This window comes from Oryctolagus cuniculus, chromosome 8, assembly GCF_051225735.1.
Source record: "Oryctolagus cuniculus isolate XC-2025 breed Fujian yellow rabbit chromosome 8, ASM5122573v1, whole genome shotgun sequence".
NCBI lineage: Eukaryota > Metazoa > Chordata > Mammalia > Lagomorpha > Leporidae > Oryctolagus > Oryctolagus cuniculus.
Genome location: NC_142874.1, coordinates 106,331,811 through 106,355,993, shown reverse-complemented (window position 1 = coordinate 106,355,993; position 24,183 = coordinate 106,331,811). Strand labels below are relative to the sequence as shown.

General features: G+C 41.8%; 1 protein-coding gene and 1 pseudogene across 13 annotated transcripts in view; one reads left to right on the top strand and one right to left on the bottom strand.

Moving 5' to 3' along the window:
* Positions 1-24,183, bottom strand: part of FAM13A (family with sequence similarity 13 member A) — a 388,793-nt gene that overhangs the window by 58,648 nt on the left and 305,962 nt on the right. For all 13 annotated transcript variants that reach the window (XR_016212400.1, XM_070047870.2, XM_070047871.2 and 10 more), the window contains 2 exons: positions 4,749-4,790; positions 1,762-1,944 (listed from right to left, as the gene is read on the bottom strand). Coding sequence is in view for 12 of the 13 variants with exons in the window: in XM_070047870.2 (XP_069903971.2) it covers positions 1,762-1,944; positions 4,749-4,790 (225 nt within the window). In the remaining variant the exon portion in view is untranslated. The remainder of the gene's footprint in view (positions 1-1,761; positions 1,945-4,748; positions 4,791-24,183) is intronic.
* Positions 10,002-10,659, top strand: LOC127483226 (peptidyl-prolyl cis-trans isomerase NIMA-interacting 4 pseudogene; annotated as a pseudogene).

Genomic DNA, 24,183 nt, shown 5'->3' with positions numbered 1-24,183 from the left:
ATGGTGAGACAGTTGTTAAGCTATTCCACTGCACAAAGAAGTATCCTAACAGTGTGTACCCAGGATTGTCTTCCTCATCTAGTTGTCATTTGTCCAGGATGAGTGAGCAGAGAGAGCAGTGAAAGGCATACCAGAGAAGAAAATCTAAGAGACAGACTAGAGGGCCATGTGTATGGTGTTAGAGGATCATGCAGTTTCTGCCAGTCTCCATCTCTCTCTGTTCCCCTCATGTTGTTAACAGAAATCATCAAGATCGTTTATGCTACAAATATCTCCAGACATGGAAAATTCTATGTTCAAATTCCGCAGGGGAGTCAGGGTGAGCCTATGTTTTGTATTTCTGGGCTTTTGCCGAGCATTGCCACCATCTCACCGTGTTCTCATTATCAGGCTCACTCCCGCATCCCCCACCCCCCCACCCCCCGCCAGGACCATTCCTTCGTCCAAAGCCAGGGAGAACTGAACGTGCTGATGAGGATACTCTAAATGTGCAGGCTGTTGCTACCTGCTTGTCGGTAAAAATGAGGCAGCACGGACAGTGTTAACTGAATAACTGTACTTGCTGTAACGAGATACAGAGCGCACACTAATAAATTATTCTGCCTCCTGATGCTTTCTATAAACCTCAATCAGTAGCTAATGTTAAGCATAAATATCTCCTGTATCATAATGTGTTGATTTTATAAATGGAATGTTACAACTACCCCTCTGATCCACCTCTTTTTTGAAGTACCGCAAATGCCACTTGTAATATCGGTGGCTTCTGTCACTGCTCCTGCTTTATTTCTAAAATTATACTCATTAGTACAGCCCTTGACCATCTCAGTGATGGGGAGCATGAAATTATACTATTTATAGTCCATGTTTTTCTTTTGCAAAAAACACATTCATTTTTTTCCCATAAAGATTTTGAAGTAGATTATGAGGACAGGTGAAAAAGGAGGAGAAGGACACGGATCTAGTTTATTCTTGGACATTTAAGAAGAAGTTCAAAACAATCACTATATAGAGGCTATATGCTACAGTGAATAAAAATGAACTTGGAACTTTCAGGGACAAAAATACAAATACAGTCTGTTGTCTGCAAAAGTTCATTTTCCTAATCATGATGACCAAATAATTTGAATGGTAATTGTTCATTTGTATTTTTTATCAAATCCTTGTAGTACTATTACATTTATTACTATTTGTTACATATATTACTATTACAGCTCCTTGTAGTACTATTCATGCCATGGGAATGACTTCAGATTAATAATTTCTATCAAAAAGAACTTAAGTTTCCCCTCTTTCAGTTATGCAAGCTCAACCTTTCATACAGTCTGACATTATCAAGCATCAGAGTACTACAGCGACATTCCAGCATTCACTTATAGCCCAATACAATGGGAAAATCTGCTGGCTCATAAATGAGTCTGACAGTCAACTTCACGCTGTCTGCCAAGGGGAAGAACCCCTCTGACAGCCACCGGGCACCTTTCTCCTCCCCGAGTCCAGCCCGCCTCAGATAAGACAACCCTAAGAAAGTTGTGAACGGTCTGTGGCTTGCTGCAACGTGCAGAGCATCCGATCAAAGTGCACCATTTATTCACCAATGAATTTCCAAATGTTAGCCAAGTTGAAAATGATCAGAATCAAAGTTTTAACCCAATTACTGAAATGACAGAGAAGCAGATGTGAGGATATCGCAGTGACTAAGGTAGGTACGTATTTTAAAAAGAAGAGAAAGCTCAGCAACGGGAAGAAGCAGTGCCCACTCACTTCTCTCGACCACGTCGCGCTTCATCCTGTTCCTTAGATTGGCGTCGTCGCTGTCTGGCGGATGTGGCGGTGGAAGATGCTGATGATGGCCCTGATTCTGAGTCCTCTGAACTTTGACCTCCAGAGCTATTGACATCAAAAAGATGCTGTTCTACAGCTGATCGAATGGTTCTTTCCAAGAGTCTGGTAAAAAAAAAAAATAGTAATTAAAAAATATTCAAGCAATCAGGTTTATCAATAATTGCCTTTAAAAATAGATGCACATAATTTTGGACTTCTTTCAATGGATAAGAGTCCAAGTATAAAAATATTTGCATTGTGTGTTAAAAACAAAAGCAAGCAAGCTGAGCAGATTCTACCAATTTGGTAAGTGTTATTTCTCACCTCTGTGAGTCCAAGCTTGCCGAAATGCTCACGGCAAGACTAACAACAATTATGAGGTGTTCAGGAAATGAGGGTCATTTAATAGAAGGCAGAATGAGGAAAGACTTTGTTCCCCATAGAATAATAATAGGTCTATTCTAACAAAGGCGGATTTCCTCCCAATCTCACACTGGTTCTGCACAGGAAGACAGTAGGCTGATTTGCACAGCACACTGGCACAAATGACTTTATGATACCTATCATCTATTTAGAAACCCTTCAGGATAAAATCGTATAGGCAGTAATGCTATCTGGGGAGAAACACTCACTAGAACAATTACAACTCAAAGCAGCATTGTATAATCTTTCCTAACTTCTATTCAATTCAACTGTGATGTACACAATCCAAGCAGTGATCACACTAATGCTTCCCAAAATATACTAATGACATTGGAAGGAAACAAGAAAGCAGAAAAGGCTGAAAAGAATGCTTGATAAGATATAAATTATATAAATGGTATCATTTTTAAAGCTGCAGAATCTTTTAATGTGTCTAAACCTTCCTTTGTCACCACATTATTTAATTCTGAATAAGCTGGCATGGAAAACTCTTAACTCACACTCCTCTTAAACCATGCTTTTGTTCACTCAAAGAAGAATCACACATATTTCTTAAATGCTCAGACTGAGAAGTAGCATTCCCTTCAATAAAATGGATTTTGAGAACTTAAAGTAGTTTGGGCTTTCCAAAGGCAGTTTTAGAATAGACTCATTATTACACCATTAAAATTTTGTTAAATATATTTTATGACAATGATCAAATATAGTCCAATTAACTTGGGCATTAAAACTTACACATTTACAATTCTGTGTCCCAAATGATTTAAGATTACCCCATGTGGGGAAATGAATGTGCACACTTAGACCAACCTGCAGTTGCCTAAACTACAAGACATATTAGAAGGAAAGGTTTTAGGACACACAAAAGAGTAAGAACAAGTCAGTCTTTTTTATATATACATATGTATATGTATATGTATATGTATATGTATATGTATATGTATATGTATATGTATATGTATATATGTATATATACATATGGCTGCAACGGCCGGAGCTGCGCCGATCCGAAGCCAGGAGCCAGGTGCTTCTTCCCGGTCTCCCATGTGGGTGCAGGAGCCCAAGCACTTGGGCCATCCTCCACTGCCCTCCCGGGCTACAGCAGAGAGCTGAAGTGGAAAAGGAGCAACCGGGATTAGAACTGGTGCCCATATGGGATGCCGGCGTGGCAGGTGGAGGATTAGCCAAATGAGCCATGGCACCAGCCCCAACATGTCAGTATTGGTATAGTTCTGGAAGCTCTTTAGATACTGACGTAGTGAAGGGAGGTCAGTCCTGCCCTCCAATTGCTTCCTCATCCAATAAGGAAGACAAAACTCCAAATACATTTTTTAGATCCCAGGTTCATTCCAACTCTTGATTCTATTTCTTCTCTCTTTCTATCAATTCAAAACCTTGCCGCCTCCTACACTTGAGCCTTGCTGTGGGACAAACTCCAAAAGGGACTGCACAGGTCTCAGCAAGAAAGGAAGAGGCAGGGATGATGGCAAGATCTTTGGGCAAGGAACTATTCATTCAGTCATTTGACAAATATTTATTTAGTAGCGAGTGTATACCAGGTACTTTCCTAGCAGCTGAGAAGACAGCAATGGACATAATAGACAAGGTCCCATGTTTATGGAGCCTACATACCTGTAGGGTAAGAAGGATAATCAACAAATACAACCAAGGAATGTCAGTGCAAAATTCCCTAAAACATCAAGCAAAGGGCAGGAGAGTGAATGTGGGCTGTTAGGGGGTAAACTCCCAGAGGAGATGCCATTCGAACAGAGTGAATGACGACAAAGCGCTGGCCAGGTGAGAAACACTCGGTGCAAAGGCTCTGAGGCAGCAGTAAGCCTGGCCTGTTCCTGGAACAGAACAAGCTGTTGTGTGTGGCTGAAGGAAGGACACTAAAGTCAGAGAAGTGGGCAAGGGCAGACAGACGCAGAGTTAGAGCTCTAGTGCCAGTACAAGCCAGGGGAGTAAGAAGACACGAGACGGCCAGAATCCCTGTGGGGAGAGGACCTGGCCATCATGAATCTGCTTTCTTTTTGGCATCCCTCTTAGCCTGTAAAGTCCCTGAAGGCAGAGCCCAGGGTCTTGTTTGAGATGAAACATCTAGCACTGTGTTGGGCACACTCCATCAGCACAGGCCTGGTGAAATGAACAGAGTAGGAAGTAAAGATGTGGTTGGTACTTTCATTATAGTCTCCGTTGCAAGGTGCCTCCCCAAACACACAGGCTGCTTTGCAAATATTGACTCTGACGTTACTTTTAGTGAAAGAAACAAAAAGCTCATGGTTTGGATGGTGAAGCTGTCTCAAGTCACACACACACAGAAGCTCAGCTAGGCTCCTTTCTAATTCAGTGCTTTCCTCTGCACACAGTTTCAAAACCACTGGCTGTGTGTTATGTTAATCTAACAGTACTGTATACCAGGATGATTATCTGTTCTGTTTAATAATCAGAAGAGGACATTTCAAAAACAGTGAAAACATGACAACCCAACCCAAATAACTTACTCTCCAGTTGACGAAACGCTGCTGACTTGGGATACGTGAGCACTGTGGGAAAGAAGGAAACAACAGTCAGGTTAGACGGAGGATCAGCCACAGTGAGCCAGACGTCGGCGGGGACCACGCGCTGGGAGGACCAGCCACAGCAGCCCTTGTCTGGCCTTAACCATCCACTGACATGTGCTCGTGTTTGTTTCTTTCTAGAAACAGAGGTGGCCCTGGCTCCGTATTCCCCCCTTTCAAAAGACATCCATGGCAGACACTTCCACAACTGATCCTGCAAAACCATCTCTCAGCTCTCACCCAACTGCCAAAGCCCTAGCCAAGGACCCTTCATTCTCCTTCAATCCCTGTTGGCTGCCTTCCTGCCATTTCCCATTCGCTCCAGCCCAAAGCTACTGCTGCCCTTTGTCCCTCTCCCTGGGCCTTCAGACAGAATTATCCTGCTAAAACTGACCAGAGGGGACAGAGAACCAGGAGCCAATCCTGTTTTCTACAGGGTTATTTCTAAGCCATCTTCTCTAAGCCACCTTTACGTTGCAAATTTCTCAAGATGGGAAATATCTCAAGTTCTGTAAATTCTCATCTTAACACTTAATTTACAACCCTTTTGCTGGGCATTTAGAAATGCCCTCCACTTTCTGATTTTCTCCAGAGCCTGGGTCCTCTGATCGACATGAAGCAGAATGTACAATCACAACACACCAGTCAGAGCTGCCCCCCCACCCCGCGTTTATACGTGAACCTTAATACGAGTTGAGATCAGCAGCTATTTTAATTGTATGTGTATCATTCATACCTCACCTTCTGCCCCCTAGTGCCACGTGAGTTTCTCAATCAAGATTCAAAAGTATCTCTGCTTAAACAGAGGTTAGAGAGAAAGAGATTAAAAAAAAAAAAAAAAAAAAAAAAACTTAGCCAGGGCAAACTACCATTTTTGCCCAACCGTTCTCTCCTTTTTTCCTTCCTTCTTTAAGGAAGGCACTTGAAGAAAATAAAGCTGTTAAAGACCAGTACTGAAGGCTGTCTTTCAGCCACTCCAGACATCTTAATTTATTTTATTAATTCTATTTTATTTAATTAATTTTAATTTATTTACTGTCAATGTAGCATAGGAATATGTTGTTTCGAATCATCTGCCAGGTTTTCTCTCTTTCTATTCAGAATGCAAGGGTGCCCAGGGACTTTATGATGCTTCCCATTTGCTTGCATTCCATTCCCTAGCATTCCCGCACCACTCTTACCACAGTCCTATCACAGAGGTGATTGAAAAACACTTAATTCTGTAAGCCCGGATCATTTTCTTTAGTTACGGCCACAAGTTCCTTTTTCATGGCCACAGACCACAGTACAATCCCAGAAAAAAACACAAAAAATTATGCTACTGTGCAGAAGAGAAATTGATGGAAAGAATCATTAAATTAAAGAAGTAAATAAATAACAATACCCTTACACTTACTGAGTACTTACCACAATTCAGACACTGTGCTAAGTACTGTTGACACAGATTTCCTCATCTAGTGTCTACAATAAGCCTACATGACATTACTGTGTTCCCGAGATCCATGTGAAGACATTAGACAGCTTAAATCACATGCATACAACCACAGACCCTAGATGAGCTGGGATTTGAGCCCAGAGAGTTTGAGCTCAAGAGTCTAAGCTCATCATCACAATAGCCTGTCTTTCAGACCCTTGTCACTAGAAGAAAAAGCCACTGGACTCATCTTTATATACAGAAGCCTGGGTTTAGGTCTTTCAGGGGGTTTTTCATCATGGCCACTTCTCCTCTGCTTCCTAACGCCCCTTATTGAGACAGGCTCCCAGGAGCCATAACCAACAATCAACCCTCTGCTGCTGCTCTCTGTCCTGAACTGGAACAGGCAGTGCCTGCCTCTGGTGTTCCGTGGCTCACCCTCTGTGAATTCAACACTGTAATTAACTCCTGGGCCCCACTTCTCAACACAGTCATACAACCCTGGTTTTGGGAGCAAGGACCACTGGTGACTGATGACTCACAGGTGGTGGTGTCGGTGGGGTGTCATCCTACAAACCCCTGCCAGATGCCATCAGCCTATCAGTGCAGCCACAAGCCCACAGCGATGAGATGGATTTCCTCTCCGCCCTTCCACACCCTTTACCTGAAATCCTTTTTGCCTATGGAAGCAGACTCTGGTATTTTTATGTCTCATTTAGGGGGGTTGGGGAGGTAAAATTCTTTGGCCGGTGCCGCACGGCTCACTAGGCTAATCCTCCACCTGCGGCACCAGCACCCCTGGTTCTAGTCCCAGTTGGGGCGCCGGATTCTGTCCCGGTTGCTCCTCTTCCAGTCCAGCTCTCTGCTGTGGCCTGGGAAGGCAGTGGAGGATGGCCCATGTGCTTGGGCCCTGCACCTGCATGGGAGACCAGGAGGAAGCACCTGGCTCCTGGCTTTGGATTGGTGCAGTGTGCTGGCCGTGGTGGCCATTTGGGGGGTGAACCAATGGAAGGAAGACCTTTCTGTCTGTCTCTCTCTCACTAACTCTATAAAAAAAAGAAAGAAAGAAAGAAAGAAAGAAAGAAAGAAAGAAAGAAAGAAAGAAAGAAAGAAAATGAGGAACAAAGAGACAAGGAAATGGCAAGAAACAGGACCAGGCTTTGAGATTTCCACTTCTCTAAACAAGTGCTTCTGGACTTTGGTAGGCACAGGAGTCACCAGGATCTTATTCACACACACACACACACACACACACACACACACACACACAATGTCCCAGGAAGGGCAGGTTGGGCCTCTGCATGTCTAGGGAATTCCCCAGGGAGTCTGGTGCTATTGGTTTGTGGAAGATGCTTCGAGTAGTAGTTAAGGCTTTAAATCCTTGCCACTAAAATTCTTTAAAACTTTGGTTACTTAGGTATCAAAACAGCTAGTTTTAAAAACATTTTAATCTAAGCATTGAAGGCATGATATGGAAAAACATATTATCCTCAATGTGTAATAGTCAGCACATCAAAATTTCCCTCACAGCTTAAAAACCTCAGGGTGAAAAATGAAATGGATAAATCAGTAATAATACCAGGTAATTAAACGATTACATTTTTGTTTGTGTTATTTTAATTCAGATGTATGATAAATTTGTATTTTTAAAGGGTTTTCTTGGAATTTCTGGTATCTGTAACTTGTCCATAATTTCACATTCCTTTGATAGAGTCTCTGTAAAGAAAGTATGTTCCATTGGGAATCAGACAAGAGGAGCTGTGATCTGGGCTCTGCAGGGAATTAGCCGAAATCATGGGCAAGTCTTGGCTGGCCTGGCTGCTCTGGGTTAGTTTCTTCATACAGAAAATGAAACATTTGGCTGGTGATGTCTGTGGTTTTCTTGTAGCTCTAAGTTTGTGACACTATCTCAGATTTCAGTTTATCGCCCTAACATTGAAAACATTACAAAAGGTCATCATTGCATAGTTAGCTTTATGACATAGTATCAAATTTATGCTTTATTAGATACCAGAATGGCTTTGGTCAGGAATCCAAACACCTCCACCGCTATTGTGGGATGTGCTTAACAATTCACCATTCATAAGATTTCAAAGAATATCTAATGACAGCAACACGGATTGCTTCCATAGCTACAGGTGCCAGAGCAAATTTGAAGACACTGACAAAAAGGCACTAAGTATTTAAACAATAATCAAAAAAAGGTGAAAGATAACAGATTTCTTTCATCTATATGTAGTTTGCTTTTTATCTGCTGCAGACAGCTAAGAATAATGTTTTCAGAGCCCTTGGCAGACTTGCTAAGAAATTTCCCACTTACATGTCATAAACATGGGTATGGAAAGACCTATTTCCTAATGTTAGTAAAGCATGTATTGAAATGGAAAGAAGTAAAGCTCATATGCAAACCCCACCATTATAGTTAATTCAGTCACCCAAGCCTGCTGCTAGCAATGCTGCAAGTGAACACTCTATTGGTAGGGTCCTTTAAAATTCTAAGCCTACTCCAGAATATACTCAATGACATACTTACACACCTTCAGTCTGTATCTCTCTCTCTCTCTTTTTTTAAAAGGCTTTTTTCTTACTTTTTTACTATTTTTATTTGCAAGACAAAGAGTGAGACAGAGAACTCCTATCTGCAGGCTCTTTTTCCACATGCCTGCGATGAGCAGGCAATAAATACAAGCATTCTGATATGGGATGCAGGCATCCTAAATGGCAGCTTACCACCAGGCCACATACTTTTAATCTTTATTAGCAAAATTCAAACTAAATTTCCCTAAGCCAATTATGCTCTGCAACGTTAGCCTCCAGAAGGTTCATGTGACAAGATGCCCAGAAGTCTACCGATAAGTGAGATTCTTGATCTGAAAAAAAAGAAGTCTACACATAGAAAGGAGGACTTTTCAAATCTACAAAAACCAGACAGTGGAACAGGTATTTGGCCCAGTGGTTAAGATACTAGTGAAGGTGCCCATGACATTATGGCATTGCAGGTGAAGCTGCCACCCACAACACCAGCATATAATATGGGTGGCAGTCTGTCTTGGCTGCTCCACTTCTGAACAACTCCCTGATACTGGCCTGGGAAAGCAGCAGAAGACAGGAAAGCAGATGACCGTCCAAAGGATCGAGCTCCTGACACCCTTGCAGGAGACCCGGAAGAAGCTCCTCCTGGCTTTGGGTCGGCCCTGCTCTGGCTATGGTGGCCATTTGGGGGAGTGAATCAGTAGATGGAACATTTTTTTTTTTTCTCTTTCTCTCTCTCTGTAACTCTTTCAAATAAATACTTTTGATTTTAAAGATGGCCACATCTCACATTAGGATATCTGGGCTCGAGTCCTGGCTCCTCTCCCGATTCCAGCTTCTTGCTGAAACAGACCCTGGGAAGGAGCAGGCAATGGTTTATGTGGGTCCCTGCCATCCACGAGGGAGACCTGGATTGAGTTCCTGGCTTCAGCCTGGCCTCATTCTGTCCACTGTGGACATCTGCAGAGTGAGCCAGCAATCAGGGGTTCTCTTTTTCCTGTGTGTTTGTCACATAAAAAAAACCAAAACAAATCAAAAAGAAGACATCTTGTAAAAGCATGTATTTCCTTTTTCTGTGTGTTCCCTTATTTCAGTGTTTTATCTTCAGAGACACAGAAAATCCTAATTGTAAAACATTATCATTTTTACAGAAACCATAAAGTCCAATAGAAGTATCATTTTTCTCTACAATATAAAACTTACATATACTAATTTTTTTAGTGAGCAAAGATTAAAAAGACCAAGATATGATGTTTGTTTAAATTAGGCTAAAGATGAAGATCATGCAACTAATTATCAAAATAGCATGGAACTCTTAATGTGACTGTTTAGCAAAATATTAAATTGTTATTATTTTCTTTAAACACTAAAAACTTGACAAGCAAGTTTCAAAGATGCTGCCCAAAGGAAACAGTGGTTCTGGAAAGGTGGAGGAAGAAGGAGCAGCCTCTGGGAGTGACAATGCAGACAAAAAACGCTCAGGGTGGCGGCAACGCAGAAGAGGTCAGACATGCTCTGTGTGAAAAGCATGTAAAGTCACGGAAGATGTGGAAAGTTGGAATGGGTTTCAATGAAGTGGCTGCACAATACAATGCAGATAAAGCTAGGTGAGGGGGAGACTTGGTTGGATGACCACAGTATCATTTCAAGAAGCACGATTTGCCTTGCCTGTAAGCAGGGTTGAAAAATCTGTGCTCACAGACCCACCAGCTAAGATAAAATTTGGATATCATATTATGGTTGAAGGGGGAAAACCACTAAAAATTTATATGCAATATCAACATTATATGGCGGTTGTCATATTATATATTATTTCTTTTTAACTCTATAATGGCTTTCTGAAATTTGTTTTACATATTTTATTTGGAAGGCAGAATTATAAAGGGAGAGAGAGAGAGAGCGTGAACACACCAGAGAGATTTTCATATGCTGGTTCACTCTCTAAATGGCTGCAACAGCAAAGCAGAATCCATGAGCTTCTAAGGGTCTCACATGGGTGGCAGGGGTCCAAGCACTTGGGCTGTCTTCCACTGCTTTCCCAGACACATTAGCAGGGCGCTGGATCAGAAGTGGAGAACCTGGGACTTGAACAGGTGCTCAAATGGGATGTTGGTGTCACAGGTGGCCATTTACCAGCTGCACAATGATGCTGCCATGATTTCTTATTTTTCATGATTCTAGTTCATTCTTCATTCTTTATACATTAAAACAGAGTCAGTCCTTAATATCTATTCCCTTTTCTTTAAACTTTATCATTTGGCGAAATCTAATGGCGGAATTAAAGGTACTTTGATAAATGATACAACATCCTTTTGTGGTAGTATTATAGCCATTTTGCATACAAAAAGCCTCACATTTTGGTTTTAAATTATATGCTATGCACAATACTAGAAAATAAATTGAAAACAGACTGTATTGGTATAGCTAAGTAGGAGGAAAATATTCTTCAATTCAAAGGATATTTTTTATTTTTTTTTGTTTAAACATTTTATTGAAATACAATATATACACCAAGAAGTTCACAAAAGTACATAGATAAATGAGCTTTTGACCCTCTGTTTACACTCATATCCAATACCCCAATTAAGAATTAAACATTACTAGTACCACAAGAGTCCTCACTGTTCCCCTCTGTTCATTTTTTGTTCAACATGGCATGATTCAGTGAAGCAGCATTTTAAGCTATATACCAAATGATGTGACCTCCATGCAGATTTAGTGTGTGTGTGCTGACTACCACAACTAAGGGAAAAGTGTTATTTATTTGGGCCTACCTTATTTCATTTAGCATAATGATCTCCAGTCATATCCATTTTGTTGTGAATATCAGGGTTTCATTCTTTCTTATGCCTAATATTCCATCATGTACATATACCACATTTTATTTATCCAGTTATCAGTTAATGGACATCTAGGTTCATACTTAACTACGGTGAACTGAGTAGCTATAAACATGGGAGTTCAGGTATCTCTTTCTTTTTTTTAACTTTTATTTAGTAAATAAAAAATTTCCAAAGTACAGTTTATGGATTACAATGGCTTTCCCCCCCATAATTTCCCTCCCACTCGCACCCCTCCCATCTCCCGCTCCTTCTCCCATTCCATTCACATCAAGATTCATTTTCAATTATGTTTATATACAGAAGATCGATTTAGTATATATTAAGTAAAGATTTCATCAGTTTGCACCCACATAGAAACACAAAGTGTAAAATACTGTTTCAGTACTAGTTATAGCATTACTTCACATTGGACAGCACATTAAGGACAGATCCCACATGAGAAGTAAGTACACAGTGACTCCTGTTGTTGACTTAACAAATTGACACTCTTGTTTATGGCGTCAGTAATCACCCTAGGCTCTAGTCATGAGTTGCCAAGGCTATGGAAGTCTTTTGAGATCGCCAACTTCAATCTTATTCTGACAGGGTCATAGTCAAAGTGGAAGTTCTCTCCTCCCTTCAGAGAAAGGTACCTCCTTCTTTGATGACCCTGTTCTTTCCACTGGGATCTCACTCACAGAGATCTTTCATTTAGGCCAGAGTGTCTTGGCTTTCCATGCCTAAAATACTCTCATGGGCTCTTTAGCCATATCCAAATGCCTTAAGGGCTGATTCTGAGGCCAGAGTGCTGTTTAGGACATCTGCCATTCTGAGTCTGCTGTGTATCCCGTTTCCCATGTTGGATTGTTCTCTCCCTTTTTGATTCTATCAGTTAGTATTAGCAGACACTAGTCTTGTTTGTGTGATCCCTTTGACTCTTAGACCTATCAGTGTGATCAATTGTGAACTGAAATTGATCACTTGGACTAGTGAGATGGCATTGGTACATGCCACCTTGATGGGACTGGATATTTTTTAGTTTTTATGTTAATCTTTATTAAGAAATGTAACAGCTAGTTCATAAGTATACTATGCTCACTTTTACAGATGAGAAAGCTGAGCTTCAGAGAGGTTTGGTATCTTACTCAAGTTACATAGCTTTGATTCTATCTATATAGCAGGGCTTCAGAGTCTGGTCATCATTAGGACACAATCATTAATGCTGTTATTTACATAAACCTTTGGATAAACATCGAATTACTTCACTAGAATTTTAGTTATTAAAGGATATTTTGGATTCAAATGGAATTCCCTTCTATTCTGTAAAATTTATTTCAATTAGGTTTTATGTTTAAAACCATATACAGTGTTCTCTCATTTTTCAAAAACTATATGCCTTATATAAATTTCAATTCTGATTATTAGTATTGTACCTCCTTTTCTAAAGTTTCCTCTGTGGGAAGTGGAGCAGCTAGGACCTGACCTGTGCTACAACGTCTCCTTCCGCATCTCCCCCATGGGGCCATCACAACCACTGCACCAAACACATGCTCCTCTTTGGTGTTTTCTAAACAGTCCGCACTTGAGGTTCTTTTTTTCCTCTTTGAGTCTCCTCCTTGCTAAGCCCCCTTAGAGAGTTTTTACTGGCTAATTGGAACTTTTTTTTTTTGTTATAAACATTAAGGTGAAAAAATGTGGCCTTTAAAACTTCTACCCTTGAAGGACTTTTAGAAATGGCTGAATCTTTTGCAAAGTAGCAAGAATGCTTGAGCCCTATTTACAAGGTTTAATACCTTTGTAAATGTGCTCATTTATTTTAACTGTTATCAGTTATATCAAATTTTCTCAGTGCCATGCATTTTGTAAATTTTGCTACAAAAAGTTGTCTTCATAGGTCCTATATTACAAATATGTTTATCTGTTTATCCTTGTTGATATGAGTTTATGTTTATGATTTGATGTTAGATCATTTGACATAAAATAATTGGTAAATTTATCTTCAGTGTGGTTTTAACATAAAGTTTGTCCATGAAACACAGTTGTTCTGGTATTGATATTACCACCTGTTTTCTTTTCTCTTCATAGGTGTGTGTGTGTGTGTGTGTGTGTATGTTTGTATTTTATTATTAACTTATCTGTACCATTTTGAACACAGTATCATTTGAATAGCTATTTTTTAAAGTACTGCTAGCTTTCCTAAAAGCATCTAATCCATTTATATTTACTGTCATAGAGGTTATATTTGTTTGTATTGTGTTTTTGCTTTAGACTTTGCTTTTCTATTTGGGTGCTTCATTTTCTTTGATTCTTGTCATTTCTCTTACCTTCTGAAGGTCTTGGGATATAGAAATCCTATGTATAATTCTACCAGGGTTTGCCTCTCATATCCACACTTCTCTAATTATTAAAACTGAAACAAACAAAATCTCAACACCCAGTTCTATTTTCCTACCTTCCATGCAGGATAAGAAACACAGAATTTCATTGCTTTCTCTGTCCCTTTACCAATGTTTATCATTAGGTCTCTACTTCTAATTAAAATGATGTTTTTGATGCATACCACTATATGGATGAACCCAAGGACATTATGCTAAGTGAAATAAGCCAGTCACAGAGGGATACATATCACAAGCTTCCACTTATACAAGGCACCCAGAGTGGTCAAGCTCATAAAAATGGAAAACAGAATGGGGTAAGGTGTGGAGGAGTAAGAAATGAGGAGTTAGTATCTAATGGATATAGAGTTTTAGTTTTTCAAGATAAAAAGAGTTCAGTGATAGATAGTGGCGATGGTTGCACAGTAAGAATGTATTTAATGCCAGTGAACTGCACACTCAAAAATAATAAAGATGATTTTCCAGTAGATGTATTTTCTTCAATTCAAAAAATTAAAAATGGTTAAAATGGTGAATTTCATGTTATTTATATTTTACCACTACAAAAAAAGACCCAAACCAAAAGAGCCTCACACACCTCCTCAGTTGAAAAACCTTATTCTAGTCAGCAAGGACAAGGAAAACAAGTACTTTTAATAAGTCAATCTTTTATGTCTAAAGACACCAAAATATCTAGGCTATTTCACCATTTTGGTAAAAAAAAATCAAGTAGGTCCTTGTATAGCCTGCTTGTGCATTCCGCTTATTACCCAGGAGCCTGGGACAGGCTTATAAACAAATGCGATGTCTGGTGTAGTACATGCTTCCAAATACCCCATCTGATAGAGAGAGATTTTTACCTCAAAAGAATTATTTAGAAGAAAGAAAAGCACATACAATAAGCTTCTTAAGGAAAAAAGAAACCATTACAGGTAATATTTGCTTTGAATTTATCCAAAGCTATTTTTTTCCATCAACATAAACTACAGTTATGAGACTTTCATAAAATTAAGGGTCCTAAGTTCTAGTAACCAAAAATTAACAAGCTTCTAAAGAACAAGTTTGTATGCAAAGCAGTTCACTTGGGAATAAATCTCTCTGGTGTTCCTTCAAGAAAATGAGAACACAGATGGATACTGAACTGACTCTAAGCAGTTCCAGGTATGCCAGTAGAGTGATTTGGTTGTGCCGTATTAAAACTTGGGCTGAAATTTTAAAAGATGGTCAACTCCAGGGTTTTGGTGGAGCATCAGAGCAGAAATAGAATACATGAGAAGTTCCAGGGCTGTGCCTGAAGACAGGCATTAGGGATACAAGGAGCAAACCCTCCAATGCCAGGTGAGCTGGCCAGAGCCCAGTGAAGAAGACTGGTTTCAGGTGTACAGACCTGAAGCAAATATTTAGGATTTTGATTAAGCACAGGCAAACAGAGGTGCTAGGTATACAAGCTATATATGCATAATCCAGGAATTTGTAAAGATAAAGGACTTCAGGGGTAGAAGTCTGATTGGCCTCGGGAGCATGAGATAGTACACGTGAGGGGGGAGCAGGCAGAGAAGAGAAGCAATAGACAGTGGAGATCCCTGGTGTCAGTGGAAACTAACCGAAGAAATCCAACTCCAGACAATCAGAAGTAGAGCCAGCAACAGATCCCAGCCAGACCTGACTGGATGCCTGGCAACAGCAGGCAGGCACTAACCAGCTGAGCAACGCAGGGAATAACACCAAGAACACACCAAGACAGCAAGGTGCTCTGTGACTTCTCTGAGCAATTGAGCTGGGGACTCCTTTGTTTTTGGATTCCAGCGTAGAATATGAAAGAGGCCTGGGTAGGGGCATCCTCACCAAGAATGTTCTTCACCTTAAGTTTGCACGTGTGTATATTTATTTTGCTGCAACCTCACCAAGGAATTGGCATATCGTGCCCTTTCATTTCCCTAATCACTGCAACAGGGCAGCTCACCACTACTGAGCATCTGGGGAACAATGACACCTACTGTCTGAGCTACTGTAACTGCAATGAACTTGCCACATGGGATGACGGCAGCTGCAGATTTGTAGCTACTGTTTCCTTTCTTTGCAAGAACAGAACAAATGGCTCTGTGAAGAGTTAGGCTAGGGGAGAGAAGAACTGACACTGCAGAAGACAGTGCTGGGATCACAGGGGATAGTTGGTTTCGAATAAAAACCTAGGACTGAAGGCAACGGACATGTACTGTAGGCCCACATGGGGTTCAGCCATGGCTGTTCAGAGAGAGTATCAAATTACAGAACTTAAATTCCATTGGGTGACAAGTGGAGTAAAGGTGATTGAAATGGCCTGCCTGGTTGCCTGTACCTGAGTCCTGCCCTCCTACCCGTAGCCACAGCAGGGTCCCAGGACCCCACTGGCACACTGTGGCCCCTTCACACACTCTCCCTGTCCAGCCTCTATTACGGACACTGCCAGACTCTGTCTGGTCACAAACAATCCATCTGGTCTGCACTCCAATGGCTCGGCCAGTGTGATCTCCTGTCCATGGGGGCTTGGATGGATCATCTGCTTCCCTTGAGACTGGAGGCCCACGCTGCCCCCATCTCCTATCTGTTCTACCTGGCTGCTTACTCCTAGACTTGTCACCACTGACTATTGTATTCCTAGCTCGTGCTAATCTTTCAGAATTACCCACCAAACCGAATGCCCCATGGACGGACGAGCAGCTGCCTGTCTCCATCCGTTGCCCAGCTGTTTATGGTGGGATCTGCTTCTGATGGGCACCCATCTCAGCAGCTGTGTCTCATCTTTTGTTTTCCATTAAATCAAGAAGTTTATGTTATGTATTTGAAAGTGTATGTTATGTATTTGTGTATGCTATGTATTTGAAAGGCACACAGACACCGCCCCCCCAAATACAGACTTCTTATCTGCCAGTTCATTCCCCAAATGCCCTCAACAGCCAGTGTTGTTGGTTTAGGCAGGAACCAGGTACAGGGGTGGGGAACAGCTGGCCTGCAGGCTATATAAGGCCCATGAAACAACTGATCTAGCTCTACCAAGGCAACCGCAGATGTGACTTGATATTCAATTACTCTACAGCAGGCTAATTTTTAAGCTGATACTGTTGTATGGCCCATGAATTATGTTATAAATGCCAAATGGCCCCTGGCAGAAAAAGATTTTCCGCCCCTGAAGGAACTCCGATGTGGGTGGCAGAGACTCACCTACTTGAACCATCTCCTGCTGCCTCCCAGGGTGTGCAGTGGCTGGAAGCAGGAAGACAGAGCTGAGCTGGGACTTGCCCAGCACTCCAACATGGGATACAGGCATCAGAAACCGTGGCCCGGTTACTGCACTGCCACTCATCCCATCCTCACCCCTGGAATGGGTCTTTCCGCTCCTGAGAACTATCTGGCTACCAGCATCAATGTCTGATTTGTAACTCCGAGGATGCGATATTCCTCATCAGGGCAGATGGCATTTCGAAATCATCAATCACTTTTGTTGTTTAAAGACAGGGTCTATACTATTTTGAAGAGAGTCCACAAAGCTTCTTATGTTAACAAACCATTATGAAATTCATGAGGCTTGCAATAGCTTCCTTTTTTGAGTGTTGTACCAAAAGAATCCCAAGTCATGTGGGGGGAGGGAAAGGAATGGAAGACAAGGAAGTTACAGAAATGCATTTAAATATATATAAAACACTTAAGCAGGCATTTATTCTTACTGGACGTAGTGCAAAACATGTACAGTGACAAATTATTTTTTCAGTGGACATGTCCTGTTTCTAGTCTAAGAAAATCTGGAAGAACAAACTTACAATTAACAATTATATTTTATCTTTTCCACATAAAAATGTTATGCTAGAATAACCCAGAAAAGTACGCATCAAACCAGTCATGCAAATAATTGAAAAATGTATGTTCATGTTTTATCAGAAGATTCTCTCTGCTTCATGTCAAGTATGTAATAAAATTTAATCAACTTATAGTCAACTAGTTTTCACACAAGTTCTAAGACTATTATATCATGTTAAGCAGAACAAACAAGCTACTTTTATCACTCTAACTTGGGGCTAGATTCTTTCCAGCCTTATGGAGCAGTACTCAGTCTCAATTCCTAACACAGGAACACAGTGCCTCCTGGTAACTACTCCTTCTACATAAAGGAGGGCTGGCTTGCGCAGTCCCCCATTTTTCCTAATGTCATCCTAATTTAGTTTTCATGACTCAATGTTAGAAAGGCTAATAAAGTCTACGAAGAGTTCAGTAACTATGTGATTAATTTTCTTTATTTTTACTTTCATTTTGTTAACAGATTTTTTTTTTTTTTTACAGGCAGAGTGGACAGTGAGAGAGAGAGACAGAGAGAAAGGTCTTCCTTTGCCATTGGTTCACCCTCCAATGGCCGCCACGGCTGGTGCACCACGCTGATCTGAAGGCAGGAGCCAGGTGCTTCTCCTGGTCTCCCATGGGGTGCAGGGCCCAAGCACCTGGGTCATCCTCCACTGCACTCCCGGGCCACAGCAGAGAGCTGGCCTGGAAGAGGGGCAACCGGGACAGAATCCGGTGCCCCTACCGGGACTAGAACCTGGGGTGCCAGCGCCGCAGGTGGAGGATTAGCCTATTGAGCCGCGGCGCAGTCCAAGAACAAAATTTCTTTTTAAAGAAATTACATTAGGAGCCAGTGCTGTGGTGTATCAGATTAAGCCTCTGCCTGTGACACCAGCATCCTATATGGGCACTGGTTTGTGTCCTGGTTATTCTACTTCCAGTCTAGTTCCCTGCTAATGCTTCTGGGAAAGCAGCGAAAGATGGCCCAGGTACTTAGGCCCCTGCACTCAAATGGGAGACTGGGAAGAAGCTCTAGGCTTCTGGCTTTGGACTGGCCCAGCCCTGGCCATTGCAGCCATGTAGGGAGTGAATCAGCAGATGGAAGATCTCTCTCTCCTCTCTCTCCTCTCTCTCCTCTCTCTCTCTCCTCTCTCTCCCCTTCCCTCCCCCACCTCTCTCCTCTCTGTAACTCTTTCAAAAAAATCTTTAAAAAAAAACCACTATATTAGTGGCCAAATATCATACTCCAGGAAATTATGCACATTTTATACTATAAAATATAATTATATATTTTTGAACACTTAAGACTTATTGATACATTTTGCTCATTTGCTTTCTAAAAAAATGATTTATTTATTTACTTTGAAATTCAGAGTTACAGAGAGAGAGAGAGAGAGAGAGAGAGAGAGAGAGAAAGAGATCTTCTATCCAGTAGTGTTCACTTCCTGGATGGCCACAACATTCAACACTGGGCCAGGCCAAAGCAGGAACTTCTTCTGGATCTCCCACGTGAGTGCAGGAGCCCAAGCACCCGGGCCACCTTCTGCTGCTTTCCCCAGGCCATTAGTAGGGAGCTGGATCAGAAGTGGAGCAGCCAGGATACAAATCAATGCCCATTTGGGATGCCGGTGACTCAGAAGTTGCGCTACTTGCTTTGCTACAACACTGGTCCTTCCTCATCTGCTTTTAAAAATAGAAATCAAATTCAATTCAACTCAATGCTATGTAAAGCATAGATTTATGTTGCCCAGAGTAAGTAAAATAAGACATTCAGAGAAATGGTTCTCATTAATTGGCATGATTTAATGCTATAATCTCATACTGTGCAAAACTGAATTTCTACTCATACACATTAATCACTTGTCTGCTATTATTCTGCATATTTACACAAAGGACACCAGGGTCCTCACGTCCTCAGCAACACCACCCTCGTGTGTTCACAGGAACTGCATAGCTGAGGTGGCCTCTGAACCAGAGCTGCTGACTCGGCTGCCAGGACACCAGGATGAAAACAGACCCAGACCAGCACGTCGTCTCAGACCGCAACCTCCAATGTTCCCTCTCTTGCCACAAAGTGATTATGCAATAGGCCACAAATCACTGAAGGGCAGAGCCTACTGAAAAGCAGTTACTTGGTGAGGTCTGATATCCCAGGAAACATTTCTGAACGACTGGTGGTTGAATTATAATCTAAATCCAGCTCCGGGATGATTGCCACAAATCAGATTCAAAAATAAGTAAGTAAACACATTATGGATCACATATCCTGACATTTCTTTTCGAAAGCAGCAGACTTCAAAATTGAGGGGACACTTGTAAAACTTTCAGCATCTATCATTTACAGGGTTATATGCATTTCAGATCTATTTTCTAAGCCCTTGGAGTAGGTAGGTGGTAAAGAAACTTAGCCACAAGGAATGCTCTATGTTACACCTTAGGTGGATGGTTCACTGAAAATCCTATCAGTACAGCAATCATTCAGTCACTGGAGAGAAGAGATCCTGTCTAACATTTATTTTGACTTCTGTCAAATCACCTGCTTTAAGAGTGATTACCTTGGCTTTATAAACTTCAGACAATAACCCTGGACTCCATGAACCCGCTGAATATTTGATTTCCTGCTCTACCGCTACACAGAGAATGAGTTAGTATAACCCAAAGCTCCTTCAACGAGGGGCTTTGTGCTCACCTTGCCATCTGCATACAAAGACACTTCAAAAAACTCATGGGAAAAGGGAATTACAGCATAAGTTTAGAGGCCTGCACTTTGTGGCGTCGTGTGTTAAGCTGTGGCCTCCAGTACCAGCATCCCATATGGGTGCCAGTTCAAGTCCTGGCTGCTCCACTCCCGATCCAGCTCCCTGCTAATGTGCCTGGGAAAGCATTGGAACATGGTCCAAGTGATTTTTCCCCTGCACCCATGTGGGAGACCTGGAAGAAGCTCCTGGCTCTTGGCTTTGGCCCGGTGCAGTCCCGGCTGCATCTGAGGAGTAAACCAGCAGATGGAAGATCCAATCCCTCCCTCTATCTTTCCTTCTCTCTCTCTGTATCTCTACCTTTCAAGTAAATAAATAAATCAAACAAATTTTGATGAGAAAAAATATTTGAAATTCATGCATAGTTTTAAAAAATATACATTTCCCATGAACTTTTTGAAATACCCTTGCACATGTCAAAAATAGAGACTTTAATTTAGGGTATAGCCTAATCACCAAGGAAGTTATTAAAATAGCCACCTTGACATTTCGAAATTTAAAATAAAATATCTAATTTTAGTTTTTTCAGCTATAATTAACAATTTAAAAACTGATTTCTTAAACCAAAGCAAAGAAAAACATGAGGAACATAGTGAGGATCTAAAAAATCATTAATTTTCCTCCATTCTCTGTAGCAAAATGACAAACTGTAGCCAAATGACAAAAATCAAATTCATACTTCAAATAGAAAGGTGACACAGGTCTTTCATTTTCCTATGGAGTCAAAGGAAAAATTAATTTTGAGTTAATATAATTTCTGTTAGTATATTAATTACCTGTCACAAATTAATATGACTCATTAGCACTAATCTCATGATGGAGTGATGTTAGTAGGCCAAATTCCACCTTGAACCAGGTCAAGGTTAATCATGTCTTCAGGAAACCATCAACATTTCATGGCTTTCCTAAGGTACAAGTAATCTTTTTTCTTTTCTTTTCTTTTCTTTTTTTTTTTTTTTTTTTTGACAGGCGGAGTTAGACAGTGAGAGAGAGACAGAAAGAAAGATCTTCCTTTTTCTGTTGGTTCATCCCCCAAGTGGCTGCTACGGCCAGCACATTGCGGCCAGCGCGCTGCGCTGATCGGAAGCCAGGAGCCAGGTGCTTCCTCCCGGTCTCCCATGCGGGTGCAGGGCCCAAAGACCTGGGCCATCCTCCACTGCACTCCCAGGCCACAGCAGAGAGCTGGACTGGAAGAGGAGCAACCAGGACAGAATCCGGCACCCCGACCGGGACTAGAACCCAGGGTGCTGGCGCCGCAGGTGGAGGATTAGCAAAAGTAATCTAATCACACTCCACTTTCTCCAGGAAGCATTTCATTATCTTATTCTACAAGCACATCTCAAGTGTCCATATATTACACAGAAACCCTACCAGTGATTATCTACTCAATTATCTTAACAAAGCTAATTGCAGCTCATTAACATGATGATCAAAGGGCTTACAAACTATTCCTAAGTGGGAGGGCTCCAGGACCAATTCCTCAGCAGTGAGGAACATTAGTAAACTCCTGTTCCTTGTTCTGTACTTCCTCTACCAACTATTTTTTATTTTTTTTTTATTTTTTTTGGACAGGCAGAGTGGACAGTAAGAGAGAGAGAGACAGAGAGAAAGGTCTTCCTTTGCCGTTGGTTCACCCTCCAATGGCCGCCGCGGCCAGCGCGCTGCGGCCGGCGCACCGCGCTGATCCGGTGGCAGGAGCCAGGAGCCAGGTGCTTTTCCTGGTCTCCCATGGGGTGCAGGGCCCAAGCACCTGGGCCATCCTCCACTGCACTCCCTGGCCACAGCAGAGGGCTGGCCTGGAAGAGGGGCAACCGGGACAGAATCCGGCGCCCCGACCGGGACTAGAACCCGGTGTGCCGGCGCCGCTAGGCGGAGGATTAGCCTAGTGAGCCGCGGCGCCGGCCTTCCTCTACCAACTATTAACCAGTGTGGATAACCTATAAGGATATAAAGTACTAAAATAGTTTAACTTCTTCCAATAACATGGAAACCACATGAAGCTTAATATAAAGTATTATTTTTAAAGTGTAAAATATATGTGATTGAAATATTTTCTAAATGTTTCTTTATTTTCATCTATTTGAAAGGTATAGTGGGAGAAGGGGGGGGGAGGGAGGGAGGGAGGGAGGGAGAGAGAGAGAGGGAGAAGGAGGGAAGGGGAGAGAGAGAGACAGAAGTATCTTCCATCTGCTGGTTCATTCCTCAAATGCCTGCAAAAGCCAGGGCTGAACCAGGCTGAAGCCAGAAGTATACAACTCCATCTGGAACTCCCATGTGCGTGGAAAGGGCCCAAGCACTTGGGCCATCATTTGCCACTTCCCAGGCTGCACATTAGACGGAAGCTGGATTGGAAGTGGAATAGATGGGACTCGAACCCAATGCTCTGATATGGGATGTGGGTGTCCCAAAAGGCACCTGTCCTGCTGTGCCACAATGCCTACCCCAACAGAATCTTATGAAATTATAGTGTAACACACATTCACACAAACACAGGCAAACAAAAAGCTGCCCCGAAAGTTGACAAGGCCTTAACATTCTAGTAGGGATACGGTGTATAACTTTCATTAGCTCAGCTGTCCCAGTGCTCAGGTCACTGAAGATGTTAATGTTACGATTAACTGTGCCCATTCTTCCCCCGTGAGAGGCAAGCAACGGAAGAGCTTTATTCTAGACTGGACTGCGGATGGGCTGAAGGAAAGACTGCAGAGTTAGGTGTGGACTTGACGGTGTCTACCCCTGGGAGATGTCCAAGTGTCCAGGAAGAGCTGACACAAGCAGCTTACACGTTTTACTTCAAAATATCCTCAGGAAACACTTAACAACATAAACCATAACAATGTTTGGGGGTCGTTTCCTAATTAAGGAACAGGTGTTAAAAAAGAATACTCATTATGACCACTACCGTGCCAAAAAATCTGCCAAAAATAATCTATGATGATTTTCTGTTATTAGAGGAAAATCACTTCCATGTATCATAAAATAGGCACTGGATTTTTTTCTTTTTTCTTTTTTTTTGCCCAGAAAGGAACAGGTCCTTAACTCTGACATGTAATACACTGCAGTGAAAATGAGCATGCTTACTTACAACGTTTTTTGATGGATAATGAGGAGCATGCTTGGTTTTCTTAATAAGTGATGTGGGGGGATGATACACGCGGGGCCTATGAACACACGGGTTCTGACTAAAGGTTGTATGGGTGTGCTACATTCATACAGCAAACAGGCAATCAAAGCCACATGATCATTGTTGCCTTTACACCATCCCTCTCTCATACATTTATTCATCAGTTTTGAAAGGGGTCAGGTACTACCCCTGGCCTTCAGTGAGTTATCTCATGAAATCCTTACAACAACTCTCCTCGGCTGCTTGGCCCGGATCTCTCTTTTATTCCAATGGGGAAAGTGGGCTCAGAGTGGGTACGTAATTCCCCCCCTCCCAGGTGACACAGCTGGTGATGTGTAATTTACTGGAACCCGCGTTAGTCCAGTTTTGCTGAACATTATCTTTGCTTCTATTTTAACCTATTGAAACAGAGTAAGAGGACTAGGCTAGTAAGGAACATGCTTACAGCGGGAAGTCTGCATTGTGTCAGCTCTCAGCAAGATCCTGTCTCCTGATTAGCTCCTTGATGCTAGCAGCTCCACCTCACTTAACCAAAGTCCATTCAC